General features: G+C 39.6%; 1 protein-coding gene across 4 annotated transcripts in view; it reads right to left on the bottom strand.

Moving 5' to 3' along the window:
* NHS (NHS actin remodeling regulator) overlaps positions 1–19,013 on the bottom strand; it is a 333,885-nt gene continuing 314,872 nt past the window's right edge. The window contains exons 4-9 of one of the 4 annotated variants that reach the window (XM_069463684.1): positions 16,374–16,436; positions 14,161–14,353; positions 10,998–11,129; positions 7,126–10,107; positions 6,718–6,844; positions 1–4,154 (exon numbers count right to left, since the gene is read on the bottom strand). In XM_069463684.1, the coding sequence (XP_069319785.1) occupies positions 3,548–4,154; positions 6,718–6,844; positions 7,126–10,107; positions 10,998–11,129; positions 14,161–14,353; positions 16,374–16,436 (4,104 nt within the window). In that variant the 3' untranslated portion in view covers positions 1–3,547. The remainder of the gene's footprint in view (positions 4,155–6,717; positions 6,845–7,125; positions 10,108–10,997; positions 11,130–14,160; positions 14,354–16,373; positions 16,437–19,013) is intronic. The other 3 variants (XM_069463682.1, XM_069463685.1, XM_069463683.1) reach the window with 3 other exon arrangements.

A 19,013-nucleotide genomic window follows, 5' to 3' on the forward strand; every position in this document is an offset into this window, starting at 1 on the left:
TTTAATTGCAGTCACGTTTATTTGCAGTTTCTATACACACTTTCTAGGTAATCAAACTTTTCTGATACATTTTTTTGAGGGGTTCACAATGAAACTGTCACCATTTTTACTAAAAATAAATACAAGACTTAAAGTGTTGCACAGCTCTAAAATATACAAAGGCTTGGATTGAATGTAAACGTTGAAAACATCTTACAAAAGAAACAATCTTTGCAACAATTTAAAAAGTTCATATTTACAAATATTACAAAAATACAAAATGGATGCAAGTCCACAAACCATTGTCTTTTCGGCCAGCATGAACTGGTTCTAGTACCAAAATAATTATACTGTAACCTTCTTCATTGTTTTAAATCTTGTTTATGATCTAGTTCTCTTAAGTACCACCACTGCAGCAAACATACTGACCTTTGGCAAGAGCAAACAGCATGTTTTGTTTGCTACAACTAGTCCATGTCCTCTACTTGGCCAAAAACAAAACAAAACCAAAAAAAAAAAAAAATGAAAAGAAAGAATAAAAAAAAGGAAAAAAATTCCCCCCCACAACATAGACATGATAGACATGTTGCATAAACATAAAAGAACATAAAATTAGCATCAGTGCAAACAACAGAAGAAAAGTTCAGATTGATGTTCTTCACAATACCTAACATGTGTGCCCTGCTTCAAGATGGCAGTGATGATAAAGACAGCCCTAAATCTTGGTCTTGTTTGCTATGTAATAAAGCCATGTAGAATATTCCAGATTACTAAGGAATTTCTTGCTTTTTCTCAGTTTGTTGCTCAATACTCTTTTACACAGTGAATTTAAATTCCATCTCTATTTGGGTTTTTTTTTAAATCTATGAAATATAAAATAGAGAAACTCTGCTATAGACTTTTAGAGTAAACAAAATAAGTAAAACTATATTATAAGGGTTAGTTTTGTGATCATTACATATAGAAGGTATCTCATTGCCTCACAATTCAAGTCAATATGTATTTTAAAATATACATGGTACCCTTACTTAAATTAATGTCAATAATAACAAGGTGACATTTTTATTAAAGCCAATTCATGTGTTTTCTATTCAAGATTTAGAATCACTTTTAAAGTCCACATACCTTTCTTCACGCTTAAAAAACCCCTAACTACACAAAAGCCATACTGCAAACGAACTGCTTTTATGAAAATTACAAAAGATCACCTATTGTGACTGGAAATGATGGTTTATTATCACATTTGTCTAAAAACTTTATTTTTAAAATTTTGTAAAGTGTACTTTTCAAAGCATGAGTCAGATTTATTCATGTTCCCATGTGGTGTCAAACCATGCTGGTTTTCTTAACTAATGGGTTCCAATGAGAAATGATGGTCCATTTTTTCAAACCCCAAAACATTTTTCTTTTAATAAAAAGTGTAACACTTTGTAAATGTTCAAACCCTTTACCAGGTAGCTTATCTATCCCCAGCACACACACACACACACACACACACATATATGCACACACACACACACACACACACTCTTTCTCTCTCACTCTCTCCCTCCTCCTCTACCCCTCCACCCCCAGCACCCAATTTACATACAAGGATGACAAGAAATTTAGTAACACAATTTGATAGTGAAAACAAATAGTAGACGCCAGACTTTTTTTTTCTTTCAAAACAAACAAAACACCAACAGCAATCAGATTCTCTAACTTCTTAAATCTGTAGCATTTTAGAAAGCATTTCTATTGAAAGACAGTATCTTCTTAGACCAGGCTTCCTCCTTCATTTTGCATGAATTAATCCCAAACCACAAACCCCCTTTCACACCTCCTACTTTCCCAACTACCACTTGCATAAGCTTAAAGGCAGCTGCTTGTCAATTTCTTGGTAACCTTTGTATGTTCTAGCATTCTAATCACATTCTAGTCTTTTATAGGTCAGATCCCTTCTTAGTTCTCTCTACTTTCTACCTCTCCCATTCAAAACCTATTCTAAGTACATAGCTGCTTATATTTCTGACATTTGATTCCAAACAGCATCAGTTCATGTTAAAATCAGAGGTGTAAAAACCATTTGCAGATTTCAACTTGTAGCTCATCTTTTTTCAGTTTTAAGACAAGAAAATTCAAGTAATTTCAAGTAATTCAGCTTGTTTCCCTGCTTTCATTTTACCAGAGCACTTGCCCTGACATTTCCTCTCCCACCCACCACCCTCCCCTTTTGCCATCAAGCAGATACTATAGTAAAACCAGACAAAAACTCAGTTGTATGTAGCATTGTGAACCAGAGCTGTTCCCCATTCCCAGTTTAACAATGAATATAAATAATGCATATACACATACCTATTTCCCAACTACATTGTTCACAGTGTCATTTCTGTTAACTTTTAGGTAGCATGAATCTCATCAGCACAGAGAGAAAGCTTCACTGAAAACTCATTACAGGTACTTACTGATAAATCAATAGCTCTGTGGCATGCTTAGGTTTTATTTTTGTTAGTTTAAGAAGCTGGAGCTAATTGCTAAACTGTTTAAGGAGTTTAAAGATCATAGTCATTAGATTATGACTGTTTACCTCCCCAGTAGCCTAATATAAAACATAATCTAAAATTAACTACTGTTTTCCCTACTCATTCTCTTTAAAGCAATCCATCGAAAAAATTAAAGTCTAAAAGACACTGTCAAATGCTGTTGTTCAGGACTTTGTGTTGAGAATGATGACTTCTCTCATTGATTGAAAAAAAAGCATGCTTTTCATTCTGTCCAAATTACCATGTGGCAAATCACAGCCATGAGTTGCTATTTTGCTTGTTTGGTGCTGCAATTTGTCACAAAAATCATTAGGTCTGAATTCATTATTTTAAATTAATCACGTTTCAGTATATGACCTCAAGATTTCCTTTATTTCACCAGTTTAAAATTCATATTTGAGATTTACCACTCAGAAATCATATTGGTGGACATTTAAATATGGTATTTGATATGAAAATGGTATTCACAGAATACAGTTATTACACTTTATTTTTGTGTGTTCTATAAACAGTTGGTGTGCGGTAGATAATTGACCACATGTCCACTCATCATTGATAAATCTATTTACACATTTTTATCAAAAATATGGTATGTACATATGTGTAGTTCTTTCTTCTAAATTTTGCTTTAGTTTGTTTTAATGTAAAAAAATACCAAACCTCCAGAGTAATTTCATCTTCTTAAAGAATCATGACAGTGAGGGCTTTATTTTCTGAATAGGCAGCTCTGGGAAAACTTTTTCTAAGTTTCAAGAAAATTAGACATTTTTATATTCTCTATTATCACAAGGAATGAGATTGGGTAAATCAAACTATGCTAAAGAAAAACATGAAAGACAGTACAGCTACTTAAAACATGGCAACTAATCAAGAATCAATAAACCACTTTCTGTTTCCCCAGCATATACTGTATTTAGAAATTCATTGCTAAGCAGTGATGCTACCCCATCATGTTGCAACTTCTCCCAAGTCCTCTGTCCCATTCCTACATCCTCATATAACTAAGGGTTTTGGCATCTGACAGGCAGCCGGGCACAGGCAGCCTATGTTGAGCTCTGGGAGGAGCGGTCGTCGTGTGGGCTCCCGTCAGAATTTTCTGTCTCTCCCTCAGAGATAGCCTGCATGGGCGTGTTGTACAGCCGGCAGCGGACACTGTAGCGGCTGCTGCTGGCCACGGGAGGGGCCCGGGAACGTCCAACCCTTGCTGATGCTGAGGTGGCAAAGTTCTTCGAGGAAAATCCTTCTGCATTAACTCGTGGGGAGCACGGAGAAAGTGGGGACAATGCCTCAGCCCCAGGTGAACCCTGGTGGGCATCTTCAGTGCTTTGAGGGGACTCTGCTGTGAGCTCCCCAGGAGGTTTGGGCAGGATGGGACTCTTCAGGATCTCAGTGGCAGACATGCGGTAACTGGAATCCGAGCGACTGCCTTTCTTGAGGAGTAACAGCTTAAACTCTTCGTTTGATGTGTTGGACTTTTTGGCATTTCGGTAGATGAGACCAGGTGACCTCTGGCTGTTGGCGGTTGTCACATTGCTGCTGGGTGAAGTGATGGAACTGGTACTGCTGCTATTACTGCCAGGGGGAATTCTCGATTTGCTTCGAATAGACATGTCCCCAGAATCTTTTCTTCCAAGTACTTTCCTCTTGGATCTTTTGAAAAAAGGAAAAAATGGGGCAAAAATCTCAGTCCACATACATTTTTATGAAGCTAAAAGTATTCAGCCACATTCACACATAGATCTATTTAAAGAGCATTTTGAGGGCATGTGTATGAGAGGGTACTAAGCATTAGGGCTGTAGAGGTGAGGAGTAAGATACATCCCTTGCCCTTGTAGCACTCATAGCCTGAGGAAATTCTCTGAGAACCAGTGGACATAAATTAGGTTCCGGAGATGATAGTTTCAGAGAATGGCTAATGTGGAGGCTAGAAGTTCTAGATGAGGACTTACTGGGATATTTTGCAAGAGTTAAGAAACTATACTGCTATCTGACTTCCCATTACAGTGGGGTGAAGGACTGTAGCTTTTCTTATCAGATCTATCTCTGCAATACAGATGAAATGCTCTGATGTCTGGGATTGGCTTCCAAATAACACCAGAAGGAGCAAGTGTGAGTGGGACAGGATTGGCCATAGTTTGATGGTTGATAGGCCTGGGTGATGAATATGTGGGGAGGAAACAGACTATTCTATTTTTAAAATTCTTCCATATAAAAAATTAATTAAATGGCTTTTTAAATAAATCAGTCTATCTTTGGCTACAAATACCATTTCCCATAGCTAACTAGGAACATCAATAGCATATTAAGCAGTAAGCAAATTCTCTGTGAGGAATTGAAATCCTAGACCATCTCTGGAGCTCTTAAAAACCTTTGTATACTGTAAGTTCTCAAGAAAAAGAATTCTTGTCACTGTGATGTAAATAAACAAGTAAAAAATAAGTAAAACCTACCCAAATGCAAATCTAAGATTACCAAACTCAATAAGTTACTGAACCTCGACATCCATCATTATACTATTGATCTTCTTTGATAAATAAGCAAGCATAAATTCAGCTACTCTTCACATGACTCGGTTCGTTGGGAAGTGTTGGCAACATGCTCTATCACCAACTTAAAAATCCATACAACAGAGAAAATTTGAGCTTTGCAACTGGAGACCAGCCTGATTTGGGGTCCCTGAAACCTCTGTGGTTGATATATTGCATATGCCAGGGTCTCATACTCCAATGGGACAGGGTTTTCAAGCTAACATTTGCTTCTAGCATCTACCATATTCTAGACACAAAAATATGTTTTTATCATTAAAATCAAATATGTGAGCTATAGGTATTGCCATGTACAGTAAGGGACTAGGTCCAGAGGTTTTAATGTATTCAAGACTGCATAGAAAGTGGCAGAGTTGGGATTCAAATCCAGTTCTTTCTAACTCCATTACATACATCCTGGCACTGTTCCAGACACTAGCATTTGGTTCTTTGCTGGTAAGTTTTTGACTCATTACATGGCATTTTAGTAATTTTTCCTGAGGTTGAGGATACAGTGTAGGGATGAGGGAAATATAATTGGAGCTTAGACTAGACATAAGGGTGAAGGAAAATAAGCTAACGATCCTTCACTCTCTGAGAAAAGAATTGTGCCTGCTAAGGTATACACAGAAGGTGTTTCTCATTGGCTCCTTTAAAAAGAAGTTGTTGAACAGCAGTGCTCCTTCTTTATGAGAGAACCACATCAACAGACAGTGGCATTCTCCTATAAAAAGTAGAATCCCAGGAGAGAATGATTGTAAGCTGCTTACAATGAATTTGCTCCAAAAATGATAACTTTATGAGGTAGAAAAGACAGTCCTCCCGTTCTGTCCCTTGAGAGTTCCATCTAGGTCCCCAAGGCCTAGTAGAAGAAGGCAGTTGTATTTGTGAAGGGTGCAGGCACATCATGATCTATGAGATCAGTTGGATATGAGTTCAGTCTCCAAGGGCTAGTTTTTGCTTTGCTCTTTGGTTACTAGCTATAAGGAGTATTCTTACAAATATGGACCATTAATCATGAGGGTGCATACGAGCAGATGAGGGAGTGCTCATTCACAGCATGGACCCAACACTGTCCTGGAAAAGCAACCCAGAGAACATCCCCTATTAATTGAATATGGGCATTAATTTTGGAGATGAAGGCCAGTAATATTAAGTTTAAAAAAGAGAAAAAAGGTAGCAATTATTAGTTGTTCTGAGCTATGGAATAGACAGGTACATAAACTGTCTGGTCTCAAACTTGGGGCTCTGATTGTTTTGGTGAATCAACTTATGTTTGTCTCTGCTAGTGTATAATTACAGCTTTGATCATATTTTTTAGGCTCAAGAAATTATTTAAAAGTCAGAGATTTGAGCTTCCACTCCAAGTCACTTAACCACAAATTGTTTTCACATAAAAATTTATTCGAGGATGTCTTTCCTGGGGAAAAATACAACATCTTCCCTCAGCAGTTCTTATGAAAGTCTCTAATAGAGGTCTAACTATATATAAAGACTTCTGTCTGCCAACTTGCACATAAGTCTACCAGTTGGATTTAGAAAAAAAAATTCTTTGCTTGCTTTTGTTTTTGCTGAATATATTATCAGTATGGAAGGCTTTCCTGTATTTGCATTTGATGAGAAGCACTTTAAGAAGCAAAACCTTTGTTGTGCCTTCTGTTTGGGGGGACTTGGTAATGCTGCCTCACCTGTGAATGACTGCGAATAAATCCTCAGTTGTTCGAGGTTTGTTGGGAGACACAAACACCCCCTCCGCTTCAGCTTGAGAGTCTTTACTAGGTGATGAAATGATGGAGTCATCGCTCAGTGATGATTCTTAAAATAAGAACAGAAGCATCTTTAAGAGGAATTTACTCATCACACTACTGTGCTTCACTGACTCAGGGGACAAACAAATTAAAATGAAAGAGATCTGCCAAAGCTTAGTCCCTCAATGACAAAAGCTTTTATCTCAATTGTTTTAACAGCTGAAAAGAAATAGTGGAGGGAAACCAACACCCAGGGCTGTACATTATTATGGGGAATGTAAGAAAGAAAAACTCCAGGAAGTGCCAAGAGACACATTTCCATTGTGACAAAAGGTATCAATGACTGACCTTTCAGTGAAGCCTCATCCACACTTCCTTGGGTCTCCTCTGCTCTGCTGTTACCAGAGGCACTTTTGGCTGAAATACCTGAAGCAATATTTTCCTGCTCAGAACATTTTTCAGGGAGTGAATTTGCAGGTGATATCTCTGATTCATAGCTGATATTCCCAGGCACTTTGTCGTGGTGGCAGCTCATAACAAGTTGATGCTTAAGTTGATTGCTTATGTCTGTTGCTCTAGTTGGTGAGTTTGACTGAGATGTGATTACATCCACAGATTCCAGTTGTGCAACTTCCTCCTGACCTACGGAGGACGCCTTCTGTACCTGTTCTAGGGTTCCATCTGGACCAGCTCCATGTTGTATTATTTTACCATCCAAATCATTTGGGCGGGTAGCAGAGACCCTCTGAAATCCTTCGTTGGAAAAATCACAGTTTTTACTTGGTGTGCTTTCTGGAATACGCTCACTCTCTGTGTGTATTTGGTCCTTTGTGACATTTGAATCCAGAAGATTGCTACCAGCTGAGGGTGTGGTTTCTGGATTGCAATGATTCTTCACATCAAATGTAGTGTTTTTTTCTAAATGTAGTTTATCTGGCCCCATATCAACTGCAGAGGAGTCTAAAAACGACAGTATGGTGTCTTCAGTGGAGTACTGACGTGATATTGATTTCTTCACTGTATGTGGCCTAATCTTACCCGGAGACAAGGCAGCCATTGTGAGAGTGCTTTCCTCTAAGTAGGGGAGATCTGTATTGTTGCCTTGTTTTTGCTTCACTTCTTCAGACTTATTGATGGACCTAAGGTTAACAGATTTCAGGACTGTTGGTGTAATTGCAAGGGACGGTGGAGGATTAGACCTCAGTGTTTCTCCTACTGTGTTCTGCTTATTATGAGTGAAAACATGCAATGGATGACGGTGGTGGAATGGTTTGTTCAAGACATTATGAAGAGCACTTAGGTCAAGATGGGTAGGAGGTATAATTGGAAGTTCAAGATCTTTACTCAGTGATATAGTTCCATCTTTTAAAGAGGGTTGCTGTAATGAGGATTTCCTTTCTGGGACTTTAGGTTTCCTTTTGCTACCTCCAGGAGACAACGGACCTGAAAAGAAAGCTGTAGGGAAAGAGGATGTTGGCGTTTCAGACTGGCTTGAGTAGCCACTTGACGGAGATGCCAAGCCAGCCAGCTTTTCTGGTGAAGCCAGTTTAAACTCATTGTCAACAGAAGGAAGAGATGGGGTGGTGGCTCTTGATTCTGATTGGGATGTTTGGGATTCAGAGCTCTCTGGAGATTTGATGCATTCAATAACTGTGGTACCTGTAGCAGTGCTTGAATTAGATAGAGATCTGTAAGGATCATTTGTTTTCAAGTCATTTAGAAGCCAGAGGTCTGCATAGTGAGTTGATTCAGCACCTTCATCTTTGAATGGTGGAATATCTGAAGTGTCTAACTGAGGTTCCTTAATAGCATGTTCACTCTGGTTTATCCAAGAAGGTTCCTGTTTGGTGGGAAGATTGGCATTTTCCATCCGAGAAGGCGTGTTGGAGAAATCAAGAGGCAGCTTCATTTCCCTGGAACTGTGAGGCAGGTGCTGACCACTGCTTGTCTTTGGTTCTTTCTTCTCAGAAATGTCTGTGTTTCCATCGGACTTCCTCAACGATGAGCTACGTTTAGGTGGGGTTGGCTTTGCCTTTGGTTTTCTGAAAGAGATGCTTGGTCTCCCCTGCCTCCTGTGGTCTAGATAGTCCTGCCAGGCACAGTCCGGAAGACCAGGAGGAACCCCAACACCCTGGCCATTCTCTGGGCCCAGGGCTGCATAGTGACAGACATAGCTCTTATTACCTTTGAGACCACAGTCAAAGTGCATGGAGGTATAGTATCCTTCCGTGTCTACCGAAAAGTGAGAGCTAGTGTCTGCTTTGTCTGATGGAGACTTTTCCAGAAAGCTATCATAAGTGGCCATGCTTGTGAAGCTCGGGCAGCCCAAGCTATCTGCCTTGGGATGCTCAGGACTAAAATCCTGGCGGCAGGAGGCATCGTGATGGTGGTGTAGGTAATTCCACTCACTGTCACTTGTGTTGCTGTTGTTGGGGTCATCCAGCAGATCTGCAACAGTGGAGGTGAAGGAGTTTGCCCGGTGGCCTCTCACTTTATCCAGGTGATCATTGTACTGTTCTGTCACGAAGACGCTGGCTTCCTCATTGGCATGAGGGGCCGTGTTTAGTGACAATTCCGAGTCACAGTGCGAAGAGCCAGTAAGGGGAGGAGAAGCTGCAGGAGGGATTGTTTCTGAGGTCTGTGAGGGGCACGTGGAGCTGCTCCCACTCCAGTTACCACTGGATGACTGGTGGTCATCTTTCTGGTCCATGTGACTGCTGAGGAGGACGCCAGCCGTGGAGATGCAGTGGATGGGGCTCCCAAAGGTGTCTGAGTTGGAGGAGATGTCACAGCTGCCAGAGTCAGCAGCCATTCGGGACAGGCGTGACCTCCCTCTCTCACTTAACTTGTGCTGGGGGCTGTGAAGATGTTGAGAACAGGCCAAGCCCAAAGCAGGCTGGTGTTCCTGTGTGCTTGGGCTGCTTGGAGCCTCACTGCAATCATTGGGGATTCTTTTGTGGTCACCCACGAAAGGCTCTCCCTCTTCATATGCTGAGGGTTTAGCACCAACTTTGGGCTCAGTATCCCCACCTCTGTTGCCTTCCCGGGGAAGGCTCCGAGATCTTGTGCGGCTGCTCACTGTAGTAGTAAACATGGTGTCTCCTTTGTCTGCCAGGGCAGAAATGTTGCCAGCAGAGTGTGAAAGGGAAGCTGCAATGCTCTGACCCCTTTGAGCTCTGATTCTCCTTCTGGATGGGGCAGCAATCAGAATATCCTCGGTTTGGCACTCAGAGTCCCTGGTTCCAGACCTCCTGTTGACAGTGTTGGAGGGGTCTGGGTTTGTGTGCACAATCACATTCCTTTCCCTGGACACTGGTGATTCATCAGAATCTAGGGCACATGGAAAGCACAGAGAGATACATCAGCAGGCTAACAGACATTTCGAGAGATGTCTGCAGGTTTGTGTGCTGCCAGGTTAGAGCTTTTTCTTACAAGAAAAAAAATCAACGTGTAGAATTAGAAGGAAGTTAAAATCTCTCTCTCTCTCTCTACACACACCACACACACACAATGCTTTTGTATCTTTTGTAAATAATCTCTGTCTTCACCATCACATTAATTTGCTGCAATAAATGACTACTTTTTAAAACTAAAGTATGTTTTATCTTCTCGGCCACTACTCTTCATTTTTATTTTGTAATATAAACATAATGAAATAAAAATCATAGACTTCATTATAAGAAATAAAAATCTTATTTATAAGAGATACTACCATAATAATAATTAAAAAAAAACATAGGCAGAGATATTCTAAACACATTGAACAGAAAAAATAGAAAAAATGTCATCAATATTCAATATTTAATTGTGTTGCTTGAAATCTAACTTTTTAAATAAGTAATTCCATAAAAGTATGTCTCGCTTCAAATGAAGTTACAATCAACCAGGATAAAAATCTTTCATTGAATCCTGCTACTTTTTATTCACAATTTCCACCTTACTAAAACTTTAAAAAATTTGCAAAATATTACATTTCAGCCATAAGACCTGAATGTATACGCCTAAATCTATCAAGTCCAACCTTCATAGTAAAGAATGGAGAGTTAAAAAGTAATACCACCTGGCTTGCTGAATACAAAACAAATACACATCATTTTAAAACCTCTGCAAGTTAAAACATTTAATGTTTTTAAGGAGGTGGTTGAAGGCTGGCTTCCATTTCATCTCCTTATAATCTGCATTAGGCAGAATGTTAACCTTAACATTTTTTTATACCACACCTATTTCTTGTTGAACTCTTCTGGGGATACCCGAGATGGTTTTCCTCCTCCTCAATTTTCGTCTCCTCTGTAGTACGGATTGTGAATGAACAAGAGAGCAGCGTATACTAGCCTCTCTGTCAAAACCAACTCCTGCAAACCACAAATAGGTCTCATTAGCCTTTAGAAATGGCAAACAAATTTTCATCTGCTTGGAACACAGTGATATTTATTGATTGGAAGTAAGAGAAGAGTTTGGATTAAGCCTGTGAACAAATATAAGGGAGCCCTTATTCAGCTCTTACTTAAATTATGCTGCAGTACATTAAGCTTTACTTCTAAATGCAGCTCTTCACAACAGCTTGCACTGCCAAAAGTAGCAAGCAAAGAAGGACAATCAAAAGAAAGAGTAGAGAAAAAGACATCAAGAAATCACTCTCACACAGAAATGGCTCCTTAAGGATTTATAACCTTAGTTACTACTATTTACTGGTCTATTTCTGGGCTCTCTGAAGCTGATACCTTTGCATAGTAAGTAAATCAGTAGTCAAGATGTTAACCTGAATTAGTTCAGCTAACATATCCTGACCCACTTCTTCATTAAAAGCGTCTTTGTGAGTTTTTTCCCCCCTCTACCTCCTACGCCCAAACCTTCTCCTCCAGCAGTGTGCGTACACACACAGTCACACACACATTTGCTGTGAAGAAACTCAACAGCTTAGGGATTTGTTTTTTTCTTAACACATTGACTGCCACACTAGAAAAAAAAATTTTTTCCTTGGGGCCATGGTGTTTTATTATGAAAATAGGATAAAAAGTTCAGAAACAAAACGATCCGTTCTAATTTAATGAAAAATATGTTTTTTAATTGTTTTCTGTGTGTGAGTTATATGCAATTAAATTGTCAATATTAATTGTAATAATAAGAACATCAACAAGATTTTCACGAACTGCAAGGTTTTGCCCAGGGGCCACCCATCACGTAACATGTATGTTACAGCATGGCAGTGTGAGCTGCCTGTGCACCACATGGCTCCCAAGGTAAAGAGACATGTGAGTTACATATGCTTCACAAGGCCCCAGGCTCAAAGCTAGTGTGAATTAAACACAACTCACATGGCAGTTAATCATCACATAACTCTGTCTCCTTTCTTCTACTGACTAAATTGGATCCTTTTTGGTTTAGCACCAGGTGTCTTATCAATAAAAGATAAACATACAGGGCAGTCCCCAGTTTGGCTCTTAAATGGATCCATTTTTTGTACCACCTGTGAAGCTGGAATTCCCAGTCTTCATACCATGTGTTTGTTTTTGTAAACAAAGGGAGCTAACCATGATGCTTGTTAGTTTCTCTCTTCATAATTACATTATTGACACTACACGCAGTCCGGTTAAAACTAGAGCGACGAGACGGGAGGTGAGGTGAGGAACTCAAACCCTTGTCTGGCACAGACATGTACCACGGATTTTTCAGAGTGAGGTTGGCCTCAGAAAGCCATAATGCTGTGTTTTAGAATTTGGTCACCTCATCATTTATCCTGATGGTTAAGCATGGGGCCGGATGGTATGTTAAGTCTTGGGTTCAGCTATATAATGAAGCAGTTGAGTTCTGCTTAGCATCACAGTGCCACCAGTTTCTAGATTTCACTTTGCAAAATCTGTATGAGATATCACCTGATGAATAATTAAAGTATTATCAGAAAATTCGTACTAATGGGATTTTTCTTTCTTAATCCCAACCAAAAATTAAAATCCTTGATTCTAATATTAATAATTATAGAACACATGGTATATAGACACAGACATAGTGTGTTATGTGGACATCATTAACAGTGTTCTCACTAAAGCTCGTGAAATCAACATCCAATCTAGGTTTTAGTCTGAGAGTTCCTGAAATAAAGCAGAAGAAAAAAATCTTCCCTTTTCCTTAATCACAAGACGATGGCCCATAATCACTGTACTAAATTTGAAAACAAGATCTTACTTACAGTGTCATGAAGAAAGCAGGTGCTGCTAATAACCAGATGTTTCCAGAACTGAAAATTAGTTTAAGAGGGTGCCAAAATTAACCATTTGGCAGCTGAACTCCCCTAATACAGCCTATTTAGATTATGGAGGTCAAATAAGGGCACATCTGTAGAATACTTTATCTTATAAGTTGAATAGGTCATCAGGAAAATTTATTCCCAGCTCATGACTGGCCAGTCAACTAGAACTTCTTCTTCTCAGGAAGGAAATAATATCTGTCCCAGATACCTGGTCCATTTGCTCCCCACTTTACATGCAAGAATTCTGTCTGAGTAAGGTTAATAATAACTGTGTCTCGAGCACGCAATCTTTAGTCACATGGTACCAAGATGAAAATCAATCATAACGTGGCTGTTTTGAAATTTTCAATATACAAATAAGTTAAAATGTAACTATTAGAAATGTCTAAAGAAAGCCCAATGCATAGACCATTTAATTTCTGTCTTTGAAAGTTAGGATATTTCATAACATTATTTTACTTACAACTAAGATTACCAGATTAAATTCTGGAATTTACAATTGCTGCGAATAAATTTTGAAGAAAAGTCTGGCTAGGTTTCCATTCTACCTAGACTAATATTCAAACTCTCAATACACAGGAGGAAGAAAGAAGAGAATGAAAAAGAGGCTTGCTGGTTTTAAAATAGAACTCAGCCTTCATCTATGCATCCATATATTTTTAGGTCACAAATCCCCCAATTCAATACACAATTCTAAACCATCTTTTTTTAAAAAGCCTACCTTCATCCAAGGAAGCATGAAAACAGATTTCCTAGTTGGTCTACAGGACCATTACTTGCAGTTTGAGAAGCCTGGGGTTGCTTTTTTCTTTCTTGCAGTGCCACACATCATTATCATATGATTAATCACTGCCGCCTTCTCCATTATTTCAGTCAGCTATGGCCAAAGAGCTATTTGGTGATTTTTTTTCAAAGAGAAACTGTCCATCATTTACATAACAAGTGGCCCAGCAGAAAACATGCAAATTGATGTTCAAAACCTGACAAAAGCATATTGAACATCTTCTGGGTTGTGTTTTGATGAAAAACGTATTACTTGTTTACAAAATGATATTCTTAGCAGCACAGGTTTTGAACATATTTAATACACAAAATATTCTGACCCCGCTGCCCCTAAGAAAAAACCAGAACGATACCAGTGACGTTGATGGGAATAATGCAAGAAGAAATCACTTGGGCATCTTGTTTCATCTTCTCCTCTGGCGTCGGGAGAGGTAGTGCTTTGCTCCAGTTGGTCTGCTTGTCCAGTGTAGAGGGGATATTGTGTATTGGGTTTTTCGGCCTCTGCCCTAACATGACATCTGTATCTTCATCCTCTGGGGGATGGGACTGCAAACGAAGTACAATCAGATTCAGCCATCATAGTTTATATATAAGCACATATATAAGGAACTTCATAATTTAGATATAAAAAAGTGAGGTCAGAAATAAGCTTTTAAGACAAAAGAAGAATTCTTAGAAATAGTTAGTAAGCACAACTAATTGAAAGTATTATTTTAATAGTCAAGCGACACAAAAGGAAAAAATGGGCTAAATACTGTGCTTTTCAGGTTAAATGGAACTAAGAAGAGAGACAAGGTAGCCAGAAATCCCCAAACTTTAACTGAAGAAAACTGTGAATCTCTAATCCAGTGAAAGGTAGATGCACTTTCAAGCTATCTTGCTGTAAATTCCTATCAAAAGTTTTTACAGCTCTAGATGACTAGGATCAAAGGAAGATGAGACGTTAGATGCCTATGAAAAGGTTCAGAAAAAGTGCCAGGCAACCTGGGGTCAGGCAACATTCCAGAACACATCACCTGAAAAACAAGGCAACCTACGGAGAGGCCATATTAAAGCACAAGGAGTTAATTTCACTGTAGGACTACAGCATTTGCGCATACATTTTAAAAACTCTGTATGCACGTGGAAAAGCAAAAGTAAAGAATTTTCCCCTACCAAGTATAGTGGAAATACAAATGCTGTTACTGGGAGGAAAGATTCAAGTGGGTTTCTTTTTCAGATGTGGAAGGATAAAACAGTCCTAGTTTATTTTCTTTTAGCTTTGTGGTGAGAAACTTTTCCTGCAGCTGTGTAGTTAGAAGCTTTGATTTCTATGACATTTGAAAATTCTCCATCTAAACCTTTGATAAATATTCAAATTGCCTAACTTTTATTTCAGGGTTTGGTTCCTAGTCCAGATTATTAAAAAGGCTCCATCCCAGTTTTGATTTCAGTGTTGGGTTTCTAAACCAGATTATTGAAAGACCCAGTTTGCACCACTGAACGTAGTTCTATTTCTTTACACAAATTGGAGGAAGGTGGGTATCTGTATAAAATAAATATGTTTTCTTCTTATTCCAGTGAGATTTTAATAATAGTCTATCCTAAAATTAGGATCATTTAAACAAAAATTTCTTGTCCTCACATTTGGAAACATCATGCCCTATTGACTTGGAAGATTCCACCTATTGTCAAATCAACTGTTCTCAAGTCCCCTTAAAGAGCAGATTCTAGAGCTACTTGTTTAAACTAACCCCAGCATTTACTTACCTTGTCAGAGGTTTCTGCAAAGCCCCCCAACACACCCAACGGGATATGATTACCCCCCTTGGGAAAAATGTGTTCTCCATGAACGTTTTAGTAAAATATTGCAACCTTCTTTCTCTCTTCAGCTTTTGTGCAGATTCCCAGCGAAACGAATAGCTCAAATAAAGTTAGAGCACAAAAGACTTTGTTTCCTAGGTAACTTCCAAAAAGAAAAAAAAAAGTTTGGTGCATGCAAAGAGAGAAAGAGAGAGAGAGAGGGAGAGAGAGAGAGAAAGAGAGAGAGAAACCCTCACCACCAGAGGCCTCATTTTGTAGGCGATTCCTTCCTTGAATAACAATGGACTGGGAAACAACGAAAGGATAGTGACCTGACTACAGGCTCTGACCAGCAGCCAAAAGCACTTTTTATTTAATGGTGACAGGGACAGTTGGCTGCCAGAGAATCCTTTTGTCCCATTCTCTTTTTTGATTTGAGAAGCTGAACCTTTACAGTTCTGATAAATATAGGGCAAGTTGCAATTTCTTTCCTCTGGACTACAAAGTCCGAGAGCAGCGTTAGGTGATGCCTGTGCTGAACAGAGCCTCCCCTGCAGCAGGCGGTGGGGCAGGGAGCACGTGGGGAAAAAAGCCAAGCGTATGGCCGCCTAAGTTATATTTTCTTTAATTCAAGTTAGGAAAATACCACTGTTTAAATTGATTTAAAAGAAAAACTGTTAGTTAGAAACAAGAGAGTTTGCAATAAAGTTAAAAGAGCGAAGAAAGGAAGAGTGTCTAGAGAGAGCGGGATAGGGCTGTGAAGGAATGTTCTCAGAACCAATACCTTTCTACTCCATGGGGTCATGTGGCAACACTCAGTGGGGGAGGGCGAACGGGTGCTGTTAAACTATGAACATGAAATGCAAAAAAAGAAAAAAATTAAAAACGTGCACACAACACACAGTGTACCCTGGTTAAGCCAAATCTATGATAGTAATGAATGAATATACTGGGACAGCTCCTTTCCTTCCTTCCTTCCTTCCTTGTCTTTATTTTTTGAGAGGTAGCATACATAGACGTTAAGATCACAGACTCTGGAGCTAGACTGAGTTCAAATCCTGGCTCCACTGCTTATTTTTAGTATGGCCAGGGGCAATTCCTCAACCTCTTAAGACCAGTTTCCTCATCTGTAGTAAGATAGGGGAATAATAGCATCTACCTTCCGGAGCTATGTTGAGGATTAAATGAGTAATATAGGTAATATACTTAGAAGAATCCTGGTACTTAATAAGGTCTTTATGTTAGTGTCAGCTACTACTGCAACTATTACTATTATCCTTACCTTGTAGCTGTGAAGTATCTGTGAAAATGTCTTTGCTAACAACTTTCTTATTTAGATCCCAACTCCATTTGCTAATTTGAGAAAGACTACTTTCCTTATGTTAGGTTCATCTGTGTGGATGTTCCTTGGTCCCCCGGTTCCTAGTGTCAAGAATGAGTACTGGTACCGAGTCGAGCAGATAACGGAATGATGACAGACACAGAGCAACTGAATGCAGTTTGTCACATAAAAGAAAGAATGAAAGTAAAGGAAGCTACACAAAGGGAAAATACATTCCAGAAAGAGAGGAACGGTTCAGTCTCCAGGAGTGGAGAAAGACACTGGATGCCGAACACGTTGCCTTTCGTAAGCCCACTAGTTTGTCCCGCCTTTCCCCTGGCAGGATTGGTTGCCGTTTTGTGCCTTTGGGGGTGATTGACAGGTTGTTATGAAGAACAGGAATTGATAGTGGGAAAATGTGTGCTCTCTTTGATTTTAACTGATGCTATTCGCTTCTGTGACTATGCTTGCTTTTAGTTGTTTAATAAATATAGTTAATCAGAATGAAAAACAGAGATAAGAACAAAGGTAACTCCATGATAGGCTAGGCTTTCTGGATGTGAGAAGCCTAGTTCTGCTTCTGTATATATGGCTTGCTGGCTTGGTGCTTAGCGTAAGTGGAGCCATGGCAGGCTTCACTAAAGTAAAGGAAAACAAAGCCCCGGGGAGGTAACTGCAAGTTGCTTTCTGATAAAGGACTGGAGAATCCAGGTGCCCTCCAACCAACTAAGTAAATAAGAAGAGCAAGACATGATCAGCGCATGAATAGCTTGTGCAGGGCATGTGTTCCCAGTATCGCTTGTAACCAAAAACTAGAAGGTATGCAACAACAGCTCCCCTCCCCCGTCGGAGACCCTCCTCTTCCCCTGGATGATGTTAACTACAACTGGCGCCAGTGCAAAAAGTCCGAAACTTAGAGTCAACAAACCTAAAGCCAACGCGATCAGCCACTTCTAAACAAAAGGAACAAATAAACTGAAGGGGGATAAAGTGCAGACTAGTGTGTCGTGTGCAGACTAGTGTGTCGTGTACAGACTGGTATGTCATGTGCAGACTAACGTGTTATGTGCAGAATAATGTGTCGTGTGAAAACTAGCATACAGAAAAGTATAAAAGCCTAATCTTTACCCCAGGGCGGGGTCCTAGTTCCTGGAGAGGCCACTGCATTGGTGCTCTGGAATTTGGACCCTGGCCCGGGGCTAGTTAATAAACTCCTTTGCCTTTTTGCAGCCTCAGTGACTCTGCCTCTCTGTTCCTGGGGCCAAAGGGGACCGGATCCAACAGTTATAGAACAGATCACGTGACAGGTTACATAACAGGATAGGTTATATAACAATTTCCCTTCCTGCACATGCGTCTTTTCTAGAATTCTCCACAAAGCTCCACCCATGTTATGCCAATTAGATGGTAATGAGCTCTAAGTCAGCTAAATATTACTAGGAACTTTTTACTAGGTATGCTCCCACCAGGGAACAGTTCCTAGCTGCAATTTGGTTCCCAGCTACAACTTGGTTCCTAGCTACAACTTGGTTCCCGCTCTCTGTCGTTAGCCACTCCCTTGCCACCTGTTTACCCTCCACCAGACCTAAGAGTGATTTTATTTTCCTAGGAACTACTTGGAAGAAAATGTTCTATGTATAATTTTCTCCTCTAGACTGCTCAGAATTTTCTTCTTCCTCATATTCATAGACTACAATTAGAGACAGGGCCAGTTTTGTGAGTGTGTGACCTGTGCAGTCCCACAAGGCCTCTACACTCAGAAGGCCCCCACACTTGGTTTCATGTTATGCTGTCATTGTCTTGAAATTCTTAATTTTTGAGTAAGGAGCTCTGCATTTTCATTTCGTACTGGGTCCTACAAATTATGCAGCCAGGCCCGTTTGGAGAATAACCGGTAACCAGAATTCCCTTTCAGGATCTACTGAGAAGGACGTTGAAACTCTTTTAAACTCTAAATCATAGCAGCTTTGGATTCAGTTACACCTCTATTATAGCTCTTACCCTACAGCATGGCTTTAAAGTAACATGAATTATCCCTGAATGTGTCTTTGTCATCTATTAGGTTGTGAATTCCTAGAGGTTAGGAGCCATATTTAATTTTCC

This window comes from Eulemur rufifrons, chromosome 30, assembly GCF_041146395.1.
Source record: "Eulemur rufifrons isolate Redbay chromosome 30, OSU_ERuf_1, whole genome shotgun sequence".
Taxonomy (NCBI): Eukaryota; Metazoa; Chordata; class Mammalia; order Primates; family Lemuridae; genus Eulemur; species Eulemur rufifrons.